The 19972-nt window shown below is 37.2% G+C and overlaps 1 protein-coding gene and 1 long non-coding RNA gene across 2 annotated transcripts in view; both read left to right on the forward strand.

The window, feature by feature from the left end:
* Positions 1–2703: 2703 nt before the first annotated feature.
* On the forward strand, positions 2704–3236 carry LOC308190568. The gene is made up of 2 exons (XR_013947330.1): positions 2704–2806; positions 2968–3236. It is a non-coding gene; the product is annotated as an uncharacterized lncRNA (long non-coding RNA).
* A 10193-nt stretch (positions 3237–13429) lies between these two features.
* The window catches only part of LOC308190715 (uncharacterized protein), a 63020-nt gene continuing 56477 nt past the window's right edge, over positions 13430–19972 (forward strand). The window contains exon 1 of the mRNA XM_080582371.1: positions 13430–13638. Coding sequence (XP_080438497.1) covers positions 13591–13638 — 48 coding nt within the window. The 5' untranslated portion in view covers positions 13430–13590. The remainder of the gene's footprint in view (positions 13639–19972) is intronic.

Below are 19972 nucleotides of genomic sequence, written 5' to 3' on the forward strand. Positions count from 1 at the left end.
TTGTAACTCAGGCCTGAATGAAACCCATCCGCCTGACTAAAAGTCCACCAAATTAAAGCACCAGGGCAAGAAGTGTAAGGTTAAAAGCACATTAAATTTGATGTCCTAAATAACTGAAAAGAGCCATCTCTGGAGGCTCATTTTTGAATTGTTTTGAGCACATGACACATTACTGGCTATGTATATATTTGTGCTGCTTAAACTAGGCAGGTGATATGAATCTAGGCTTTGGATGAATATAAAGGAAAGCTGATCCAGAAAGCAGGCCTGGTAGGTTATGGGAAATGGGCTGCATCAGTACCAACAGCAGACGCACAGCCAAACTTACTAAATGCTATTTAGTCACTGGTGATCCACTTCAGGTTCCATGGGGATTTATTTATAGCATTTAGAAATTTAAGTAGTCTCCACCATCTGTTCTCTGTGAAGCATTTGCAAGACCTAGCTAGGGTGACTGTTCCAGGTCTGCTGCTACAGTGTTCAGCTGTGGCAGCTCGGAAGAATAAATTGAAAGCATGATTCACATAACTTAGGATTCGATCTTCATGAATCTGTATTCAGTCCTCTTGTAAAGAACCTTCTTGCTCTTCTTGATTACATGACTTTGGGACACCCACCTCACCTACAGAAACAGATTTTCTCTCATGGGACCTGTTCCAAAGTTCAGCAAACACAAAGAGATCCTTTCTTGTGAATTCAATCCTCTGGGTCGGTCACTTCCCAGAGATGAAAGACGGAATCCAGAATGACTGGGAAGATAAAACAAGCCAATCTTTATTTCCAGCAGCACACCATATTCAGCCTTAATGGTGCATAATGACTGTCATTTACAGGGAAGGATGAATCTTGATTAAAAGTAAAGTTTAGCAGCCATTCTTAGAAGGTATGCATTTCATTTTGTTGTGTAAGTCCCTGTCATTCAGTAGAATGCCAGTGAGTGACATGGAGAAGGTGACTAATGAACGACTACTTGCTGCTTCTCATAACAGGGTACATTCAGTGAAATAATCAGTCCTCATGTTTAAAACAACAGAAGGAAGGACTTTTTCACATTGCACCTAACATTACATAAATCTATGGAACTCGTTGCCAGAGGATGTTTTGGTGGCATAAAAGTGTTAAAACAAATTAATGGAAGAAAGGTGTATCAAATACAATTAGACATAGCCATATGGATGCAATTTCCAGCTCATGAAGTTCCTAACCACCAATGACCCTTTTCTGGGAGTTCCTTTCTGAGCTGGACTATTACACTAAACTACTGCTGTTGGCCACTCTTGAAGGCAAGCTGTTAGGCTAGAGGGAAACTTGGTCTGATTTCTACAGGTAGTGATGTGATGCATACTCATGTCATTATCTCTACTTAATACTTTTTATTCAGACATCTTACAAATTCAGTATAAAAGCACTGAAAATGCAAAGATCCCTGGCCAGATATAATAATTTATAGGCCTTGTTTGAGGCACCAGAAGAGTTTGGATGCCGGTGTTACTAGTGCTCATATAAAAACAGAAACTAACAATGCTATTGCATTAAGGAAGATGATGTGTAATACGTTATATAAATAAAATGTAAAATGGGTATTACATTATGGAAAAAAATATATTTATATATATATACATTGTCTTTTTCCCAATAAATTAAATAAAAATTCTGACATCTTAAAACATTTTTGGTGGATGATGTGGAAATTTGTGATCATTTCACAAGAGCTAGTTGCTAAAATTAACACTACTTAGGAATTCGGTATTTTCCATTGGTCACAATATATTGAGATACCACCATTCTCGCTCTTCAGAGGCAAAAGAAAATAATCTTAATGTTACTCAGTCATTTCATGTCTAATGTCTAATTTTAAATAAACCACTGTATTAGAGAGATGTTTTTGCTTTACAAAATATCAGGCAATGCTGATACTTTATTGATGTTTGCTGAGCCATATGATTTCCACTTTCTCATTGCCTCAACATTCAGGTGCAAGCTACGCCACAAAGATCTGCTCTTAATAAAAGACATAATTTTAACATTTAAAGTGTAAAAATTTAACATCCATCTGCTCCAAAATAATTTGGAGGGGCAGGGCAGAACCTGAAGTTATTATCAACGCAGTAATGACTAAGACAGCAAAAACATCTAAGCAAACAGCTACTTCTTGAGGGACCCAGTTCATACTTGAATGAAGATGGATTCAGAATGGCTTTTTGCTATTAGTCATGCAATCCGCACAACAATCACTGCCTGAGCAGTCAGATTAGACAAGAAACTGCATGCTTTGCTTGTGGCTCATCTACCTGCTCTATACAATCAGTTGAAAAGAAGTGATCACACTCCCAGTAGTGTCATGACAGCTGGTTAGCTAGTTCTGTGGATGTGTAAATGCCTCTTGAGCCTCAGCAAAGCAGGTACATGAAGACTGCTGACCATGCCCTGCAGCAGTGTGTACAAATATCGGGTTGTTTCTATCTGAAGCCTCTGTTGAGATTTCTGTAATCACTTGCAAGCATTACAGAAAGGTTTCCTTTCCCTCCTCCCTCCTTTCTTTCCTCTTCCCAGGAAGAAAGGGCAGTCAAGGGATTAGCTGTCCTCCCACCACATGTGAAGGCATTGCATTTCACCCAATGAAAGTTCCTGCTCTCTCTCCTCTATCTCCGTAGCAGTGTGATAAGGAGGAAGAGCATGCCTGTCTATGTCTCATGCGCACAGAGCTTGAGGGTGGAAACAGACAACCAGAGCTGTATGTAGGCTTGGAGGAAGAGATATTATCAAATGGTGCTAGAAACAGAGGCAGGACACAACACCATACCAGGTAGCCTGAGCAAAAATTTCATTGCTAATTAAAAACAGAAAAACCTGTGAATGTGTATGAAGTGATAAGTTTAAAAGCAATGTGTTCTGAGATATATCTGGTGCAAGCCAATGCAGATTAGCATGGGACAAGTTTGTTAAAATGCCTTTTAAAACCTACAGGTAAAAATCCTGAAGATGTCTCCTCCAATGTGCCATCCAGAGCTAATGCTCCTGTAAGAAAAAGCATGCCAGTGTCATTGTAGATGCCTGGCTTTAGTGCCACTCCTAATACACAGCCCTCCTCACACTCATCACCTTCATCAGTTCCTGCCTTCAGCACCCTCTCATCTGCCCATCCTGCTCAGCAGCTTTCCTTTGGTAAAAGTGAAAAAAAATAAAAAGAATAAAAGAATAAAAGAATAAATAAATAAATAAATAAATAAATAAATGGGAGCACTGTGCTACAGGGAGGTTGTTTGCCTTTAGGTATGTTAAACAGCAAGGCTGGATAAAAATATAACATTGTTCAGTGTTTTAGACACCATGGATGTTTTAGTACAATATATTTTAATTAAGATGGAATGTTTGCTTGTGTGAGTTTAGAGATTCTTTCCTGGCTCATTTGGAGCTGATCGTGGGCTTAGAAAATATATATAAATATACATATATAATTCACATTCCTGGGATTGGAGTGTATATATATATTCCTATAAACACGCGTTTTAGAATATATATCTAAAAAATCCAAAGTATCCTGTCACGTTTTTCAATTTTTCAAGCTTATAACACACCTTATCCTTGCTGTTTAGTTCTCTGGTTCTTAAGTGATATGAATCTTTGCATGCCCTCCACCTTTGAAGACAGAACTTCAGCAGGGTATGTGAGGTAACGCTGCCATCCAGAAAGCAGCTTATTTTGAGGTAAGATGAGAATTTTTATCTGCAACTGATATCAAAAGGGTAAATGCACATTCTTGAGGTCTTACTAGCATCATCACTGTAGGAGTGTAAAATGTCAGCATAGATTTTACTTTTTTATGTGAGAGAATAAAGTGCAAAATTGAAGCAAATACCCCACATCTCAACAACACTAATGTTCATTGGAATTATTCCAAAAGCCTAGAAAAAAAAAACCTCTTTACTATGTACAAAAGGTTAGCAAGTAGCTGAGAGGCATGATGGCAGAGTGAGGAAGTTAAATTTTTCCTTTATACCCAGGTACACTCTTGCTCTTCCACTTGCCAACAGTCAAACCTGTTGAATGTGATACCTAAATCTGCGCCCTCTATAGAAGATTCACCTTTAAATCATGTAAGTGCAGGGGTTCATGCTTTAGATTATCAAGCCAACATTTTCTTTATTCTTTCTCATGGCTGATGAACCTAGATGCTTAAAATCATCTTATTCCTTTTGAAGTGATGCTGTGATGTTGTTACCCAGTATGGTTTTCTAATTAGCAGGTCTGATTTTTAGCAACGCTAATCTGGTGATGCTTGGCACGCTTGATAGTTATGCCATTTACTTAGATGCTTGAATGTGATTTTACAAGCCTATTACTTGGCAAGAGCTTTTAGAAATTTTGATTGAAGCTGAGCCTTGACTTATCACAGAATCAGTCCTGGGTAGGTCCAGATTGCTCCTATACCTTCTGGAGCTTCTTTCTTTTCTTGCTTCTTTGGCTTCTTTTCTCCATCAAATCTAGGATCATAGCCATTCTTTGTTCCAGCATGTAAGCTCTCTCCTTTATCTGTATGCAGGATAGCTCATGAGATTTCTAATGGAATTTCAGTTAAACAAAATACACAAAAAGAGCATGTTTTCTAAATGAATATTGGTGTTTCACTCTTCAGCCACTGAAGAAATGATCAGAAATAATTCACTATTCAGCCTAATCGAAATGATAGAACATATTTCATTAGAACAGACTCTTCTTTATCCACATGGGTTTAGCCAGCCTACTATTCCCAAAGCCTAGCTTTAATTTCCCTTGCACACACATACCTCCTGATTTGGCGTCTGTGTATATAATATAAACCTTTGACATTATTTAAATTCCAGAAATGGAATTAGATACCACTAATTATCTTTCATGTGATACTGATGTTTCAAGAAACTGGAATAAATAATTGAATAGATAGGAATGATAAAACTGTTGTAATTTAATATAAATAGTAGGCTTTTTTGTTTAATGAGCTATAATGGCTGCAAGATGTCTGGAACCAAATGTGTATGCATATTATATTTTAAAGATAAGGAAAAAGCCTTTGGAAAGTACTACATCCTCTCTGAGGGAAGCGAAGGGGCAATGTTTCTGAAACACATTTCCTTCTCTGCTCTGCGTCTTTGTACATACCAAGTACATAGCCATGCATATATATAGAATCATAGAATCATTAAGGTTGGAAAAGACCTTCAAGATCATCTGGTCCAACCATCACCCTACTACCAATGCCACCCACTAACCCATGTCCCTAAGTGCCAGGTCCAACCTTTCCTTGAACACCCCCAGGGATGGTGATGCCACCACCTCCCTGGGCAACCCGTCCCAATGCCTGACTGCTCTTTCTGAGAAGAAATGTCTCCTTATTTCCAACCTGAACCTCCCCTGGCACAACTTGAGGCCATTCTCTCTAGTCCTATCGCTAGTTACCTGTGAGAAGAGGCCAACACGCCTTCCTTCCAGATAGCTGTAGAGAGCAATAAGGTCTCCCCTGAGCGTCCTCTTCTCCAGACTGAACAACCCCAGTTCCCTCAGCCACTCCTCACAGAACTTGTGTTCCAGGCCCTTCACCAGCTTCGTAGCCCGTCTCTGGACACATTGGATATGGATACATGGGACATAATATCACCTGAATAATTAAGTTTTACATCATTCATATGGCTGAATAAATAATTTGTTCAGAAACTGTGGTACTATACTGAGCTATGTAATTTGAAGTGGAGAAGAAAGTGAAGCAGGATTAGAAGAGGAGAAGTGGATTTTAACTGCTTTCAAATATTGACTTGGGATTGCAAACTACTTTCTAAACTTGTGAATTCCTTTTCTGTATTGTGAGCTCCTAGGAATGGAGATGCCGTTAATATGATTTTTTTAGCAATGAACACAATGGAGCCTGTTGCCAAGAGCAGCCTGTGGGCATTCTCTGTGTGCTGCTGCAGCACACAGATTCAATCATACATGTTATGGCAGTGATTTCACTTTGGTTTGTATGCTCAGTGTAATGACAAATAGAGCATTGGCCTTTAATAAAAGGCACACTTAGTGGCTTCTGATGGACATTTCAACTAACGTTAGTCTCTTCAATTCTGGTAATCCTTCATTATTTATGTAGCTCTCTACACTTATGTCGCAGGTAACACAAACTTCCCAATAGCTTTTAATGAAGTAAGATGTTTTGTAAGATAATTCCAGAACCATGATGTTTTTCCTTCACATTTTTCTACAAACCTATGTTTTACTTTTTCATTCATTTTAAGTGGAGAGACTGATTGCTCTCCAGTACTTCTGAAGTCAAACATATCGGTGTCACCTTTACTTCTGAATCTTTCCTCTGCAGCGTGAGTTTGTTTTTTTGTCTCCATTTCTAAATCAAAATAGAAACTTCTGGTGAATTATATCCAGAAGCTTCAAACTGCTGAGGAGACATTGGCACAGCAGAGGAAGTTACATCAACTTCACCCATTACCAAAAAAAGTCAGACAAGTTATGAGAAAATAATAGTGTTATGAAATGACATTTCTTCAGATAAAATGGTTAAGCCAATATGCTTGATTAACAAGAAGGAAGTTAATTATACATTGCAAACAATGCTTAAACATTGTGAATATTAAAAAAGAATATTAATATAAACCATCTATTTTGCACTCATATAACCTCTACCTACTGTCCAAATTGTACAGGTTTACTTTCTCCTGTTTTATCAGAACATCTGAGTGTTACATACATAATGGGGCTACACATACACAAATGGGGCTACTTCAGAGAGCCAGGTTGCCAAACAGCCTTGGGTCTCGCTGAAGAGAGTGGGAGGCCCTGTGTCTGGGGCATTAAAAAATGGTAGTGTCTGGGCCTAGACACTACTGCAAATTCTAGAATCATTCAATTGGGCTTCACCAGAAGACAAAATTCACTAGTAATATAAATAGATTAATAAAATCATATAAATAAATAAATATAAAAATAAAATTTAAAATAGTATATAAATAAAAGGAAAATTTTACTCCAGACTGGGAGAAGAAGAATAAGAAGACAGCCAGGACATGTTAACTGCTTGAAAAAGTAGCAGGTGACTGTTTCCCAGGTCACCTTAAACATTTTTCCATTGCTATTCACTCCAAAGTTTTCATGGAGAAGATACGCATCATCTCAGAGTGAGATTTCATGACTGCATTGCTCTAATCAGTCTAATTTCCACATACTTCATTTTTCTTTCTCACCTCCTACTCTTTGGATCATGTTTAATTTTTCTACTTTTGTTGTAAGGCTGTCTTTCTGATTGTGCTCATAGGCTTGACCCACACATCTTCAGCAACTCAGAAATGACCGTGTTATCACCACGATTACTATAATAACAGATATGAGCATCAACAGTAAGCTGAAGCGAATAGGCTGCAAAAATCATCTATTCTGAGGAAGTTGAGAAATTGCCTCTTACACAATCCTGTCTAAATCAATTTTAACATCCAATTTCATTATCCACAGAGAAGGACTGATAATATAACGCAAGATGTTGTTAATCAGTCTGATAACAAGAGATACTTACCCATCCTAGCAACTATTTTTGTCAGAGAGAACTTCTTTTGGACTGAAATGGATACTTAGCAGTTGTAAGTAATCTTAACAGAAGTCCATACTCCAGAAAAATTTTATCACCAACAAAAGTGATCCTGATGATATTCAAATCAGATTCCCAAATCACATCGTAATATAAAGTATATAACACAATATAGACCCATATATCATAAGGATTGCAAAGTCTGTCTGTGTCTTATGTTTCAAGCAATTCCCAAAATCTCCAGCTCCATAAATTTAAAGTAAGGTGTATCAGAGGTAAGTACACTGCCATATGCCACTTGTCATATATCCTAAAATGCAACAGGTGAGACAGATTTCTGTACCTGTTTTGCTGAGTTGTTTCAGACAAGTCACTTCATCTTTCCATGCCTCAGGTTCCTCATATTAAAATAAGGCTAATGGACCTGTCTTCCTCATACACTGCTTTGATAGAGCTAATGATATTTCTCATTTGCCTTCTCTTGGGCATATATATGCTATTACAGAAACTCTCTTCTTTGACCTTCCATATAGATCTGAATATAGCATTGATAAAATAATTTAAATCTATGTTCCTGCTTGCTTCCCAGAAAACAGGTAGTTTAGAAAAGTCCTAGGCTGGCTTGCTTTTTCAAAATGGATGTCTGTATGGACTTAGGAATGACAGATCCTCCAGGTAACTGCTGGAGAAACACGTCCTTTAATCAAGAAGATAAGACTGTAGCAGAAAAGTTTAATTATATAAGTATTTTTTCTTTTCTTTTTTTTTTTTTCTTCCCACACAGGAGACTCACTCAAGGCTATGTCTAAGAGCCATTTCAAACTTCAATTTTAGGGTGTGTTTTTGTGGTTATCTCAGGTAGATCCAAGCCCTTTCTACAGCTCAAAGGCCATCCTCTTCCCCTGGTTTGGCACCATTAACCCTTCCTCCTTACCATCATATGCTCTGTAGGTGTAGTATCATTAGAAAGTGCAGCTTTTAAGCCACTTAGGAAATCTGAAAATTGTACACAGCCTCTCAAACAAAAAGAGTATACGCATGTTCTTTACAGTCAAGGGTATTGTAAAATTGTATAAATACATACACTTAGTTCAGACAGAAAAATTGTGAAAACATTTAATGAAAACATGTTAAGTTTTAACATAAACTTCTAGGAAAAAAAAAATCAGACTGAATCAAAGCAAAGTAAAACAAAAACAAACAAAATAAAGTTAAACTGAAAAATGCATATTAATAAAAAATAAAAACTTTACAAGATTTGATCAATATAATGAAACTGGAGAAATAAAGCAAATAAACTAAAAGTGGTAGAGTTAAAGAAAGCTAAATATTTTCTTTTAAAAATTCAGTTAAGATGTCCACATTAGTCTGCTCTGTAACAGTCTAATAAAGTCATAATGAATTTATAACTGTCAGTTCAGCATTAGCATTCCATATCATACTATGTTTGCTTTTAAAGACACTTCATGTTCTTTTCGTGTATTTTCTTTTTGTAGTAGAACTCACGAGTTAAGATTGTGAACTTGAGCCTAAAAACACAGAATCATTAACATCAGGCATGTGCAAAAACACTACAACATAGGCTGAGACTCACGAGTGTCTGCTGGCCTTATGAGGTGATGAGCAGAAGGAAATATTTTGTGCTCCAGAGGAAAAGTGCTATTGTCTTGGAGTTGTGGTTTGCCTTACTTAAATGCTCTATGAAAAGAAAATATAGGAAGATCACTAGCTGCCACCTCATTTTTCAGAGTCCTTTAACACTTGCAACAGGTAACCTCATCACTTGGCCTGAAGGTAAGGAGCTGGCGAGCAACTCTCCTTGAGAAAGGCTTTTTGCCAGCCTCCAAACTGAAACAAGTGCTGGCAATAGATTTATGCCAGCAGGAATTTCTTATTTGTAATTCAGTTATCTCTTCATCAATGGTGACTCCCTTCTCCTTCATCTGTGACACAAACAAGCTAAAAAAGATTCATATAGCCTTTTCTTTTGTAGTCATATTACACTGTAGAATAATACTGATTCTTCAACCCAACTGTAGGGAGAACAGGCTCATGGATAACTTCAGATTGTATTAATTTGATTTTCACGCATTTTGCAAATGACTGGTTATGTTAATCTGTCTTTTTCAATTGAGAGCACTAACATAGAGATGCCATTAACAATCACAGAATATTGTCATAAATTTTGTCAAGTGAAAATTTTTATCCCGTTTTGCCATCCAGATGAGACACAAACTGCTGTACTTGTAACCATCTAAAATTTCTGTTGAAATGCACTGGTGTAGAGCAAAATCACGTTACTGTTGTTTCTGCTTTTATATATATATATCTTACAACACTAATTTACAACTTTCAACTTTTTTGAGCATCTCCCTCTCAGTGGACATCTTACAGATTCTGAGAAAAAAAAATCTGCCTTTTTTTAATGAGACCTGGCCAGTTTACAAAAGATCTACCCCACCATGTTAAATTGTTATCAAAATATCCAAGGTTCAAAAATACCAATGTTTTATCAGAATAAGAGAATATCTCTAGCTTTTCCATGACAAAGGCATTTCTTGTTACTTCATCATCTAACTTTTGTTATTTCATGTTCTTTTTTTCTAAGTGAAGTGCTTTTTTTTTTTTTTTTCTCCTGTACCATGGAAAATGTTTAAAAAAAAAATGGTTCTCCAATGTCTTTGGGTATGAAAATAAATTCTATTTCTGGGCAGGAAGTAGAGAAGTCCTTCTGACCGTGGAGAAAGGTGCAGAGTGGGTGATGAAATAGTGAGAACAGTGACTGACCCTTGACTGGAGGACTAGGTCACTGCTGGTCTGGGGCAAGAACCCCCTGAGCCACAGCAGAAGTACATGCATAACTCATATTGAAGACTGTGCCAGGAGGCGTTCAGGAACAAAATTTTTTTCCTGTGAGATGATCAGAAAGTCAATTCCAATGTGTGTATACATCTATGTGATAGAAGGCTGTATCAAATATAGATAAAGTGAGTTTAAAATTGGCTGTAGGCTTGGGCTGATGTTGTAGCCATCATGTTTAAGAGCTTACACCTTATTTTCAAAAGTGTCTCAAGAACAGTCTTAAAAGTAATGAGACCACCATAGTAGGAAAAATATGCTTTCTAAAGCACCTGAACATGTTAGCTACCTTGTGCAAATGGAGGTCAGTAGAAACTGGGCCAATTTGCAATATCAACAGGCTGAATTTTTAGACACCAAAACATGTTTGAAAATCTTTCTGTGAAAAGTGAAATTTTAACTTAGTACATTATATGCTGGTTGTATTTTGAATTATGCGGTTCAGTGATCCCATTGATCCACATTGATCCACATTGATCCCAGGCCCTTCCCTCTGCTGTTCTGTAAGGTGCTGAGAGGGGTGACAGGAAGAAAAAAATATTCTTCATAGAAAATATAATGGAGAGAAAGCCTCCCAGAGCACAATATGTCTGTTAGGTGGATGCCACCAATTCTGTCATATCAACCCCAATGTTCGCAAAGGATAATGGTCAATGGTTTAGGAGTTCTTCTTCAAGCTAAATCAAATCATTGTAACTTTTTTTGGTCATTTTGCTTGGACTAAACCATTATTAGTAATTGTTAATATGCAAATAATCATTTTCAAAGTTTGACCATTTGTTTTGAAAACCCATCTGAAATTTCATGCAACAAGTTTTCCCATTGAAAAATTGTTCTTATTTATCCTCTCTGATAAGTCCATGTGCACTGTACTTCATAATAAGATATGTAACAGAGAGAGACAGTGTAATAGCTGGTGGGGGCGGTGGGTTGTTTTCACTGTTGCTGGGACTATTGCTATTGTTTGAGGAATTTTATCATCTTTCATACGTCAAATTGTTTTTTCTTGTAATAAAAATATTGACACAGCCAACATGAGATACTTTTGTCTGGAAAAGAATATGCATATTTGACATTTGCAGGAAATAACTTCTATTCAGTGGTCAAAATGGAAATACAGAACTAGCAGAAGCATTTTTGCATAACACTTCCAACCTTTCTTGTTTTCTGAAGTTTTCTTACCAAGTCTCCTATATAATTTTCACATGCTGTGATATATTGATAATGTAAATAAAATAGTTTTTATCTATCTTCTTTCAAGGATACTCAAAAAACAGTCTACTGATCCTTCCCTCCAATGATCTGTAGAGAAGTTTGAGAAGACTACTCGTTTTGAAGCTGTGTTTGCCCTTCTTCTATGTATTTCCCCTATATAGAAAGTATAGACCTAACTCTGAACTGTCAGAACATTGGCTCACTTCACCTACTACTGCAATAGTAACACAAATATTTTTCATGTTATTGCACTAATGATGATATCATTGGGATATGAAATATTAAAAACATATAGAAAACAATGCTAAGAATTCTGTTAAATGAAATAAAACTCTGAACCAAACAGATGAAAAACACAGAAAGGAAAATGTTTTTAAAATGATATCTTTTGGAATATGTAACTCAGCAAAAGTTCTGAAATAAGCTATTTTGTTCCATAAGGAATATGTACATTCTACGTGTGCAACAAATAACTTTTCATTTTGTCTTTATCCAAAAGAAAATTTCAGATGGTTGAGAATTTCCCAGAAAAAGGAAAACTCCAGGTGGTATCTGTTTAACATTTCCTGTCCCAGTTCCCTCACCAACTCACTGCCAGGCACGTTGTGCTCAGTGGCAAAGGCTGAGTGGCAGCAGGGAGGTGTGTGATAGGCTTTGGCAGCCCCAGCCAGATGCAAGGCTGCAAGGCACCCATGCAAAGAGGCATGTAGATATGGCATGCTCCCAGCAGAAGCATGGGGCTTCATCCTGATAGCAGCTGCATAGCCCCAGAAGAGCTGAGACCTCTTTTCCCAGCTTAAGATTAGTCCTGGGACATGCCCAGCACCTTGGTGGGTTCAAGGAGCAAGAGAATGCCAGTTGTATTGCACTTTTGGGGGACAGAGCTTGCACCCTTCTCACAGGTCCACCAGCACAGCAGATGCCCACCTTTATCTTTCCTGTCATGGAGCAATTCCCAAAGATGCAAGGAAGCACTTAAAAAGCCTCCAGTGCAGAGCAAAGGGGTACACTGATGAGCAACGATTTCTCCATCCCACACATATTTGTTCTCGTGACATCCAAAAAGAGGCCAGAAATGAACTGTGCAGCACATCCTTCTTTTGCACTCCACGGCCTGTCAGTTTGAGCAGCTCTCCAGTTTCTCTGGAGGCATGTGTACATTTCCATGCCGGCTGTGTCAGCAACAGCACAACCCATAGGAAGGGAGAGGTATGGCATGAGGAGACTTTGCAGGTAGTGAAAGCAGAGTCTCCTTTCTCTGCTTCTGAATACTCTTGTGGGGCAATGAAGAAAACACTTTTTTTTTTTTCTTTTTCTCAAATTAATGTTACTTTTTTTAATGGCAACCTGTTCTGTTCTGAGTACTGCACTTCCGTTGACAATGTGAATAGAGCTGACTTCTCACCTACAGTAAACAAATGGACGTGTATTTTAACTCAGACTAATCATTTCTTCAAGTCCATGATCTTCACAGCAATATTCATGAAGTTCCTCTATTATACTTGGTGTAAGGAGAAAACTGGCAACTGCATTTAAAGCAATGATAAGTTACCATTTTAATGATTCCTTATGTTGTGAGTAATTTATAAATCACTCAGTATCTTCCGAGCAAAGCTTGCCTTCTGTTTTTAAAACGTACCCTTTTGTATCCAACAAAGGGTTTCAGTGCAATAAGCATTAAGGTGTGTCTCCTAGCTTTTACCTGCAAGCAATAATGATGTTGTCAAGCGTTTCAGGTGAGACCAGCCCAGGATTTTGGGGTGGGGAAAGACACTCTGTTATACAGCATCTTCAGTTCTTCCCTCAGAGGGAGGCAGAGACACCTTGAAAGGCTGAGTATAAGGACATCTACCGAGTGTCTTTTTACATAGACATCAGAGCTGGGGGGGGGGAGGGAAAAGGAATAGACCTGTAACCATAACTCAGTTGGACTTGTATCCGAGAAGTCAGATGCAATGGATTGGCTCCCTCACCGAACAGCTGCTTTTCTGTTCCTTTTATTGGTAAGTCAAATTTTAAAACAATATTTGTAAACTTTATGATTATGCCAGCTGAATCTCCTCAGCAGACCATTACTTTTCACAGTGTAAACTAACCTGACCTTCTCACACCCCCGTAGAAAAAAAATAAATAAATAAACGTGAATTTAACACAAAGAAATAAAGCTGAGATTGTTTTAAACTCAGTTTCTGAAGATAGTAGCTTAGGTTTTCATTAAATGCTGGCAAACATTTCTTCTGATTATGACTTTGCAGTCTTTTGATGCTTAATATATGACTTTCTGTTTAATGCATGAATTTTCAGATTAATATTGTTTATGGGGACAGTTTAAGGAGTTGCTTTTATTAATAAAAATCTTATATATTTTTTAAAAGCCCCAAAAAACTGATTGGATAATATTTGCTTCTATGTCTTTATTTTTCTGATTGATTGAGGGAAGATGGAGAGCAAATATTATTTCGTAAACTGATTAGCTTCAGAGCTGAATGAGTTTTATGGCTACATTCAAGAAAAAAAAAAAAAAAAAAAAAAAAAAACCATGAAATTTAGTGAAGATTGTAGCCGAGCAAAAATCAAGACTTGGCCCATGATTTCACATTACAAAGAATTCCTACCTTGTAGTGTGCATTTGTGTCAGAGCAGCCATGTGCTCAGCGAGTGAATGCGTGATGAAAGTGTTGCACTTTGGGTTTGTTATTCTTACTGTAAAAGGAAAGTTGTGGGTACGGTCAAGTGGAATAGTTGTACAGTGTGTTCATCAAGGCACAGAAATTACTGAGAATGGACTTAAAAGAATTATGGATGCCCTTCTACTCCTGCTTTGTGATTTTCACACGGATTCTTCTCACTCATCTGTGCTGCTCTTTTAAAATTATGTAGAGGTTTAAGGCCCTAAAGATTGACAAAGTTAGAATTTAGAGTATAGTTGTACCCTTTAGTGTATTTCACTTTACACAATGTATTAGTAAGCGCAAATGTTTGTTAAATCCTTATTATTGTCACCTCTGGAAATGCGGTAGTCAGGGAAGAAGGGTTTGTTGTTAGAGCGTATGAAATCCCAAGGCTTAAACAGTCACAGTTTGGCAATCAGTAAAGTAGAACTAAGCAGCGCAGGGCAGCTGCCAAGCAAACAATGTCAAAACTTGGCAAAAGCAAGTTATGGTTCGGATGAGTTTCAGCTTGTTTAATGCAGCATGCAGATCTGTGGGACTGGCCTGTCGTGCATGATGCTACCAGTGCTGGATTTTTATATAACATTACTGACTATTTGTTTTATTCTGTTACTTGGTGATGCATAGTCCTGATGAGTTGAAGTTCAAAAAAAAATTAAAAAAAAAAAAAAAAGGAAAAAGTGAAAAAGTTTGCTGTACTGTATTTAAAATCTGTCTGTTCAAAAGGGCTTTTACTGCTTTATCTTCTCTTGTCAACTCTGGAGCAATTTTCATTCTTTCAGTATATTATCATTATGATTGTGACTGAACTAGGGCATGTCAAGAAAAAGGAGTGACTATGAAAACTGCCACTACATTTTGATGATTACCAAATATCTGAACTTTTACTACCCAGAGGAAACAACTGTTGTTCTTGTTGTGTGCTTTCCTGCACAGCAGTGTTTATGGTGGCCTGTACAGCCTAACTGCATCTTTCAGCACTGTACAGAAAGCTGATGGGCAAACCGTAGAGAATAACTACATTATAAATTATGTATATGATTTTAGTGCATTCTCAGAAACACTCTTGGCTTTCAGCTTGGTTAATCTTTCATGAAAATCACCTGTCTCAATAGTGCGTCTGATTAGTATATTGTTAATAAGTTTTATCAAATAAAATGGCTGTGGAATTATACATATTTTAGCACACTAGCACACTTTCAGAAAAAGAAAACTTACGAGCTCTGAAACTAATAATTTTCCATATGCATTTCACCATTGGTGGGACTGATTCTGCAACCCTTGCTCATGTGACTTCAAAGGTGTTATTCTCATGAGTAAGGGAGTTCTGCTTGTGGTACTTGCACAGACACGTTTTATGGAAATAACCTGTTTGATCAGGTATGACTCTCCACCTCCCAGCCATCAGGTGACTGTTAATAATTTTAAATTCACCACATCTCTCATATGCACTTTTGTCTGGCTACATTTTCCCATGTGTTATCTACTTTTTTTTTTTCCAGTTGTTAGGCTCTGGTTACACCTCCTACTCGTAACTTGGTTGCATATAAAAATATTAAGGGGCTAAATAATCTACTTGCACTTGCATACCAAATATCTGCAAGGATTTAGCCAGAAAACTGCAGGCCCTTCTGCAGAAGAAAAAATATATATTATAGAAACAGAAACTAAAGCAATTCTGCACCAGAAATTATCACACAAGATGAGTTTCTTAAGTTTGCAGTTACATTCCTGAGTAAAAATGGCCCCTAAGCAAATGTGTATTTGCAGCTGGAGCACTCTAAGCCATATTAGAACTCTGGTTTTATTGAGGATATTTATTGAGAAGAGCACAATTAGAGCATGTCTAATTTGAAAAACTAAAATTTGAATGATAATGGCTTACACCCTGTATTGAAATTACTTTTCTATTCATTTTTCTAACGGTTAAGCTCAGATAATGTATGGAAATTCATTATTTCTGTATGACTTGTCCTCTATTTCTCAGTAGAAAAGAAGCAATCTCAGTGGAAACATTGTCAAAGTGGTTAGTTCTTTGAGTAAATATATTTTAAAATAAATACAACTTTAGAATTTATTCTTCTGACTGACATGAACATTATTATATTTCTGTTGAAATAGTAGTGGGTCCTCCATCCCAGGTGCAATACAAAATATTGACTTCACTTCCTAAGACAGGAAGCAGCAGAAGCACCTAACTTTTGCAGAATTACAAAAACAATTGACAGAAAAATGAAAAATTACCCTGAAAAAAATCCCCTTAAAAGTGAAAGCACATTCATTAGTGACCTGCAAAAATGAAAAGTACAGACAAAAACTTATCTTTGTTTTGATTTAAATGTGATCATACTGCTTCTTTTTAAAATATGAGTTTGTATCTTATATTTCAGGTGTGCTTCTTATTATTTAATGCACTGATTTATCTTTTCTCAAAGAGGTGCAGAAAGCATGAAGAGAAGAGTTAATTATTTCAACCTTTTGCTAGACAGAGCTTGGCTGAGTAAGATGTAAAAGTCCCGAAACGCTGACACAACCAGAGCTACCATGGCACCCTGATGACTCATAATATATGTGAGTTCTCAGCACTCCTCCCATCATGGCCAATAACAATACCGCTGTTGACTTCAAAGAGTGAGAAGCAGATCCCATATGAATAATGCTGGGAAGATGTTACAGGCGTGTTCAGTCATTTAGATATGAGTAGGTGGAGGAGGGAGGATTCCATAATTGCGTATAATATTGCTTAGCAGTCAATTAATGATTAGTTAATTTTTGTTTGCAAATTGCTTTGAAGGTGCAAAGAACTATACACATCCTATGGGCCTAATTCTCTTCCCAGTTACATCAGAGTAAATCCAGCATAAATCCAGTGTGATTCTAAGGCATCATTTTATACACAAGGTTCATAGAAAAAAATACAAGCTTTCAGACAGGCTACTGTGAGAGTGACAGTAACAATAAATATGTTTTCTGCTTGCACCTCTCTTAGTCCACACCAGAAACAGATTGTGCAACTAGCTTCTAGCTTCTCAGCAGAGTTTCCATTTTTTCACGATCTCTCAGAGACTAACAGGACAGGAAATTTTGGTTTCATTCCGATCAGCTTGCCTGCCCCAACGTCCTTAAGATGCATCTCACATGTTTCAGTGCTTTCTATTGCTCTAATTATCATTAAGCACTGAATCTATGGAAAGTATTGCATGCAGGCACTCAGATACTAGTTTAGAAAGGAAATTTGTTCATTATCTACAAGAATACCAAAGTTAGCTGCTAGCAGACAGATGACAAAATGTACTTCTCCACTCAAAATAGCACTAGATAAAGAGTTTGCATCACACAGATGTTAAAAATAGACAGCTGGGGTTGGGGGGGAGCCTTCTAACTGTTGATATTAGTGGAGAACTAGAAAACGTTAGGAAGGCAGAGGACTTTTCATCCCTGTGTCATGTTGGATAGATGTCACTTCAAAATTGTCTAGGTTTATCTGGTGAATGAGACAACTTCATATGGTGTATGCCTGCCCTCCTTCCTATAATACAGCAGTAACTGAGAAAGACTTGTTGAATGCAGACCTCAAGTTCATTAGATCAGCATTTTCAAGAAGCATCACAAACTGTACTAAGGACTTTGGATTCAAAACCATCAAGATTTCTTTAAAGAGCTTCCATTAGCAGCATGTAGCAGCAGGGTCCTTTGTCAGTAAGGGACAAATGTGGAAATACTGGGCCTTAATTTACAATTCCCAACATCACTGATGAACAAATTCTTGGCATTCCCATTATCTGTGCTCCAATGGATGAAACTCCAGTGTAAAAAGGATATTTTCATTGCTTGGAAGCAGAACTCCCTGTAGACTGAAATCAAGTTTTTTAATGAATATTTATGTCCTTAAAGAACAGAATTCTCCACAAGTTTTTTCTTTACAGAGATGCCCAACACAGTTTTTCAGGTAGCCTTGTTAAACACAAGAGTGGCATGACCAGATGTGATGTGTTAGTTTCACTGTTAAATGACAGAATAGGCCATAGGATACAGTCAGCAGACAAGATTCACTGGTATTGCATTAGGAGGTGTATACCCATACTTTTCTAGGTCAAGACAATTCCTTGCTTGCATACCAGAAGAGATTTCTGCCTAAGGGTGGAGAGAATTTCACTGTACTTGCCAAAGGAGTCTCTGTTGTGCAGGTGGGATCAACTGATAAGAAACATTGAATCAGTGCCATTTCTGGTGGACCTCCTCAGTCAGTCTCTCTGGTGAGGGTGTAATCTGCAACTTCTACTCTGCCATGTTTTCCCAAGCCACAAGGGGTTTAATAAAAGCACAGGGTTTAAGTTCTGCTGAGGTGAAACCACTCCACAGTTTAAATGAGTCTGATATTGCAGATTGCCTTCTCTGAGGTGAGTAATGACTCATATGAATCCCATTCTGCAGCCAAAGATTTAAACGGTCACCAAGACATAAACTCAGATTAAAAACTGTATTGATGTTTTGAATGCAATATGAACATATCTGTTTCCTTTCCAAAGACCTAATGCAACTTTGTAGTGATTTTCCTGCAGACAACTTTTCTTAACAATGTGTGTCAACAGCTTGCTCAAAGAAACCATCAGAAAAAAAAAAAAACTTACTCTTACTTCAGTATTTCAGTATAGTTACTGAAGTACTATATGAGTAAGTACTTCATATTACTTATGAATTGTCCCTTAAATTTAAATGTAATATATATAAAAAAGAGGTAGATCCACAGCCCAAACACCCTCCTTCACAGACATTAAAGCAGCTTTTACATGAGGTTTCAATGAATGTTTTTGGGAATATCAGTTCACTAGAGACATTGTTTAAACGAAGTTGAAGGTGCTGTTCAATTGTCTTTTGTATGTAAAAGATTGTTTTAATATGAAATAAGTGGAAAAAAGTCTGTGCTCATCTTCTGGCCTTGATAAAACAACAATGCAGTACGTTTAAAGTGTGGAAAGTCCCATGAGGTAAAGATTCTACAAACGGAAAAGTCATCTCACTTTATACCCATGCAATATCTGTCATAAAATCTACCAGGCAAAAGACATCAGACCAAGAAACAAAACAAAACAAAACTTGAACTGCACTGGGAAATTACAAAAACATGGAAAATTGAAAACTACAACCATTCATCACGTTTGGTGAGAAAAGACAAACTGCATTGCTTTTTGAGTCACCTAGATATTTCGTTTTCTCCCAATTATGAATGAAGCCAGAATCCAGTCACGCAGATCCCATGTTCTTCAACCTTTATATCTGAAGAGAGCAAAGGTAGATCCTAAATCAAAAGCAGTGCTCTGAAAAGGTACATTGACCAAGTGAGCTTTATTGTCACAATTTATCTAGCAAGAAAATTAAACCGTGCCTCCTTTTAAATTGTGCTAATCAAGAAATTGATGAATCTCTATGATTTTAAAGTACTTACTCATTGCATCTGATTCTGTAAACAATATTTACTTGAGTCTTTAGCTGCATAGTTAGACTTCAAATTAAAGCCCACTGAACTCCAAGAAAATCTGCCTGATTGCAGTTCGTTTTCCATTAGACCTGGAATCTCTTTAACCTCAGTGAAATGTTTGAAGAAAACTTTTTGTTCCTTTTGGTTAAACTGTATATTGAAGTATTACAGGTCTACTGTGGACTC

The sequence above is a fragment of the Anser brachyrhynchus genome, assembly GCF_964034855.1.
Source record: "Anser brachyrhynchus genome assembly, chromosome: 2".
In the NCBI taxonomy this organism is placed as follows: domain Eukaryota; kingdom Metazoa; phylum Chordata; class Aves; order Anseriformes; family Anatidae; genus Anser; species Anser brachyrhynchus.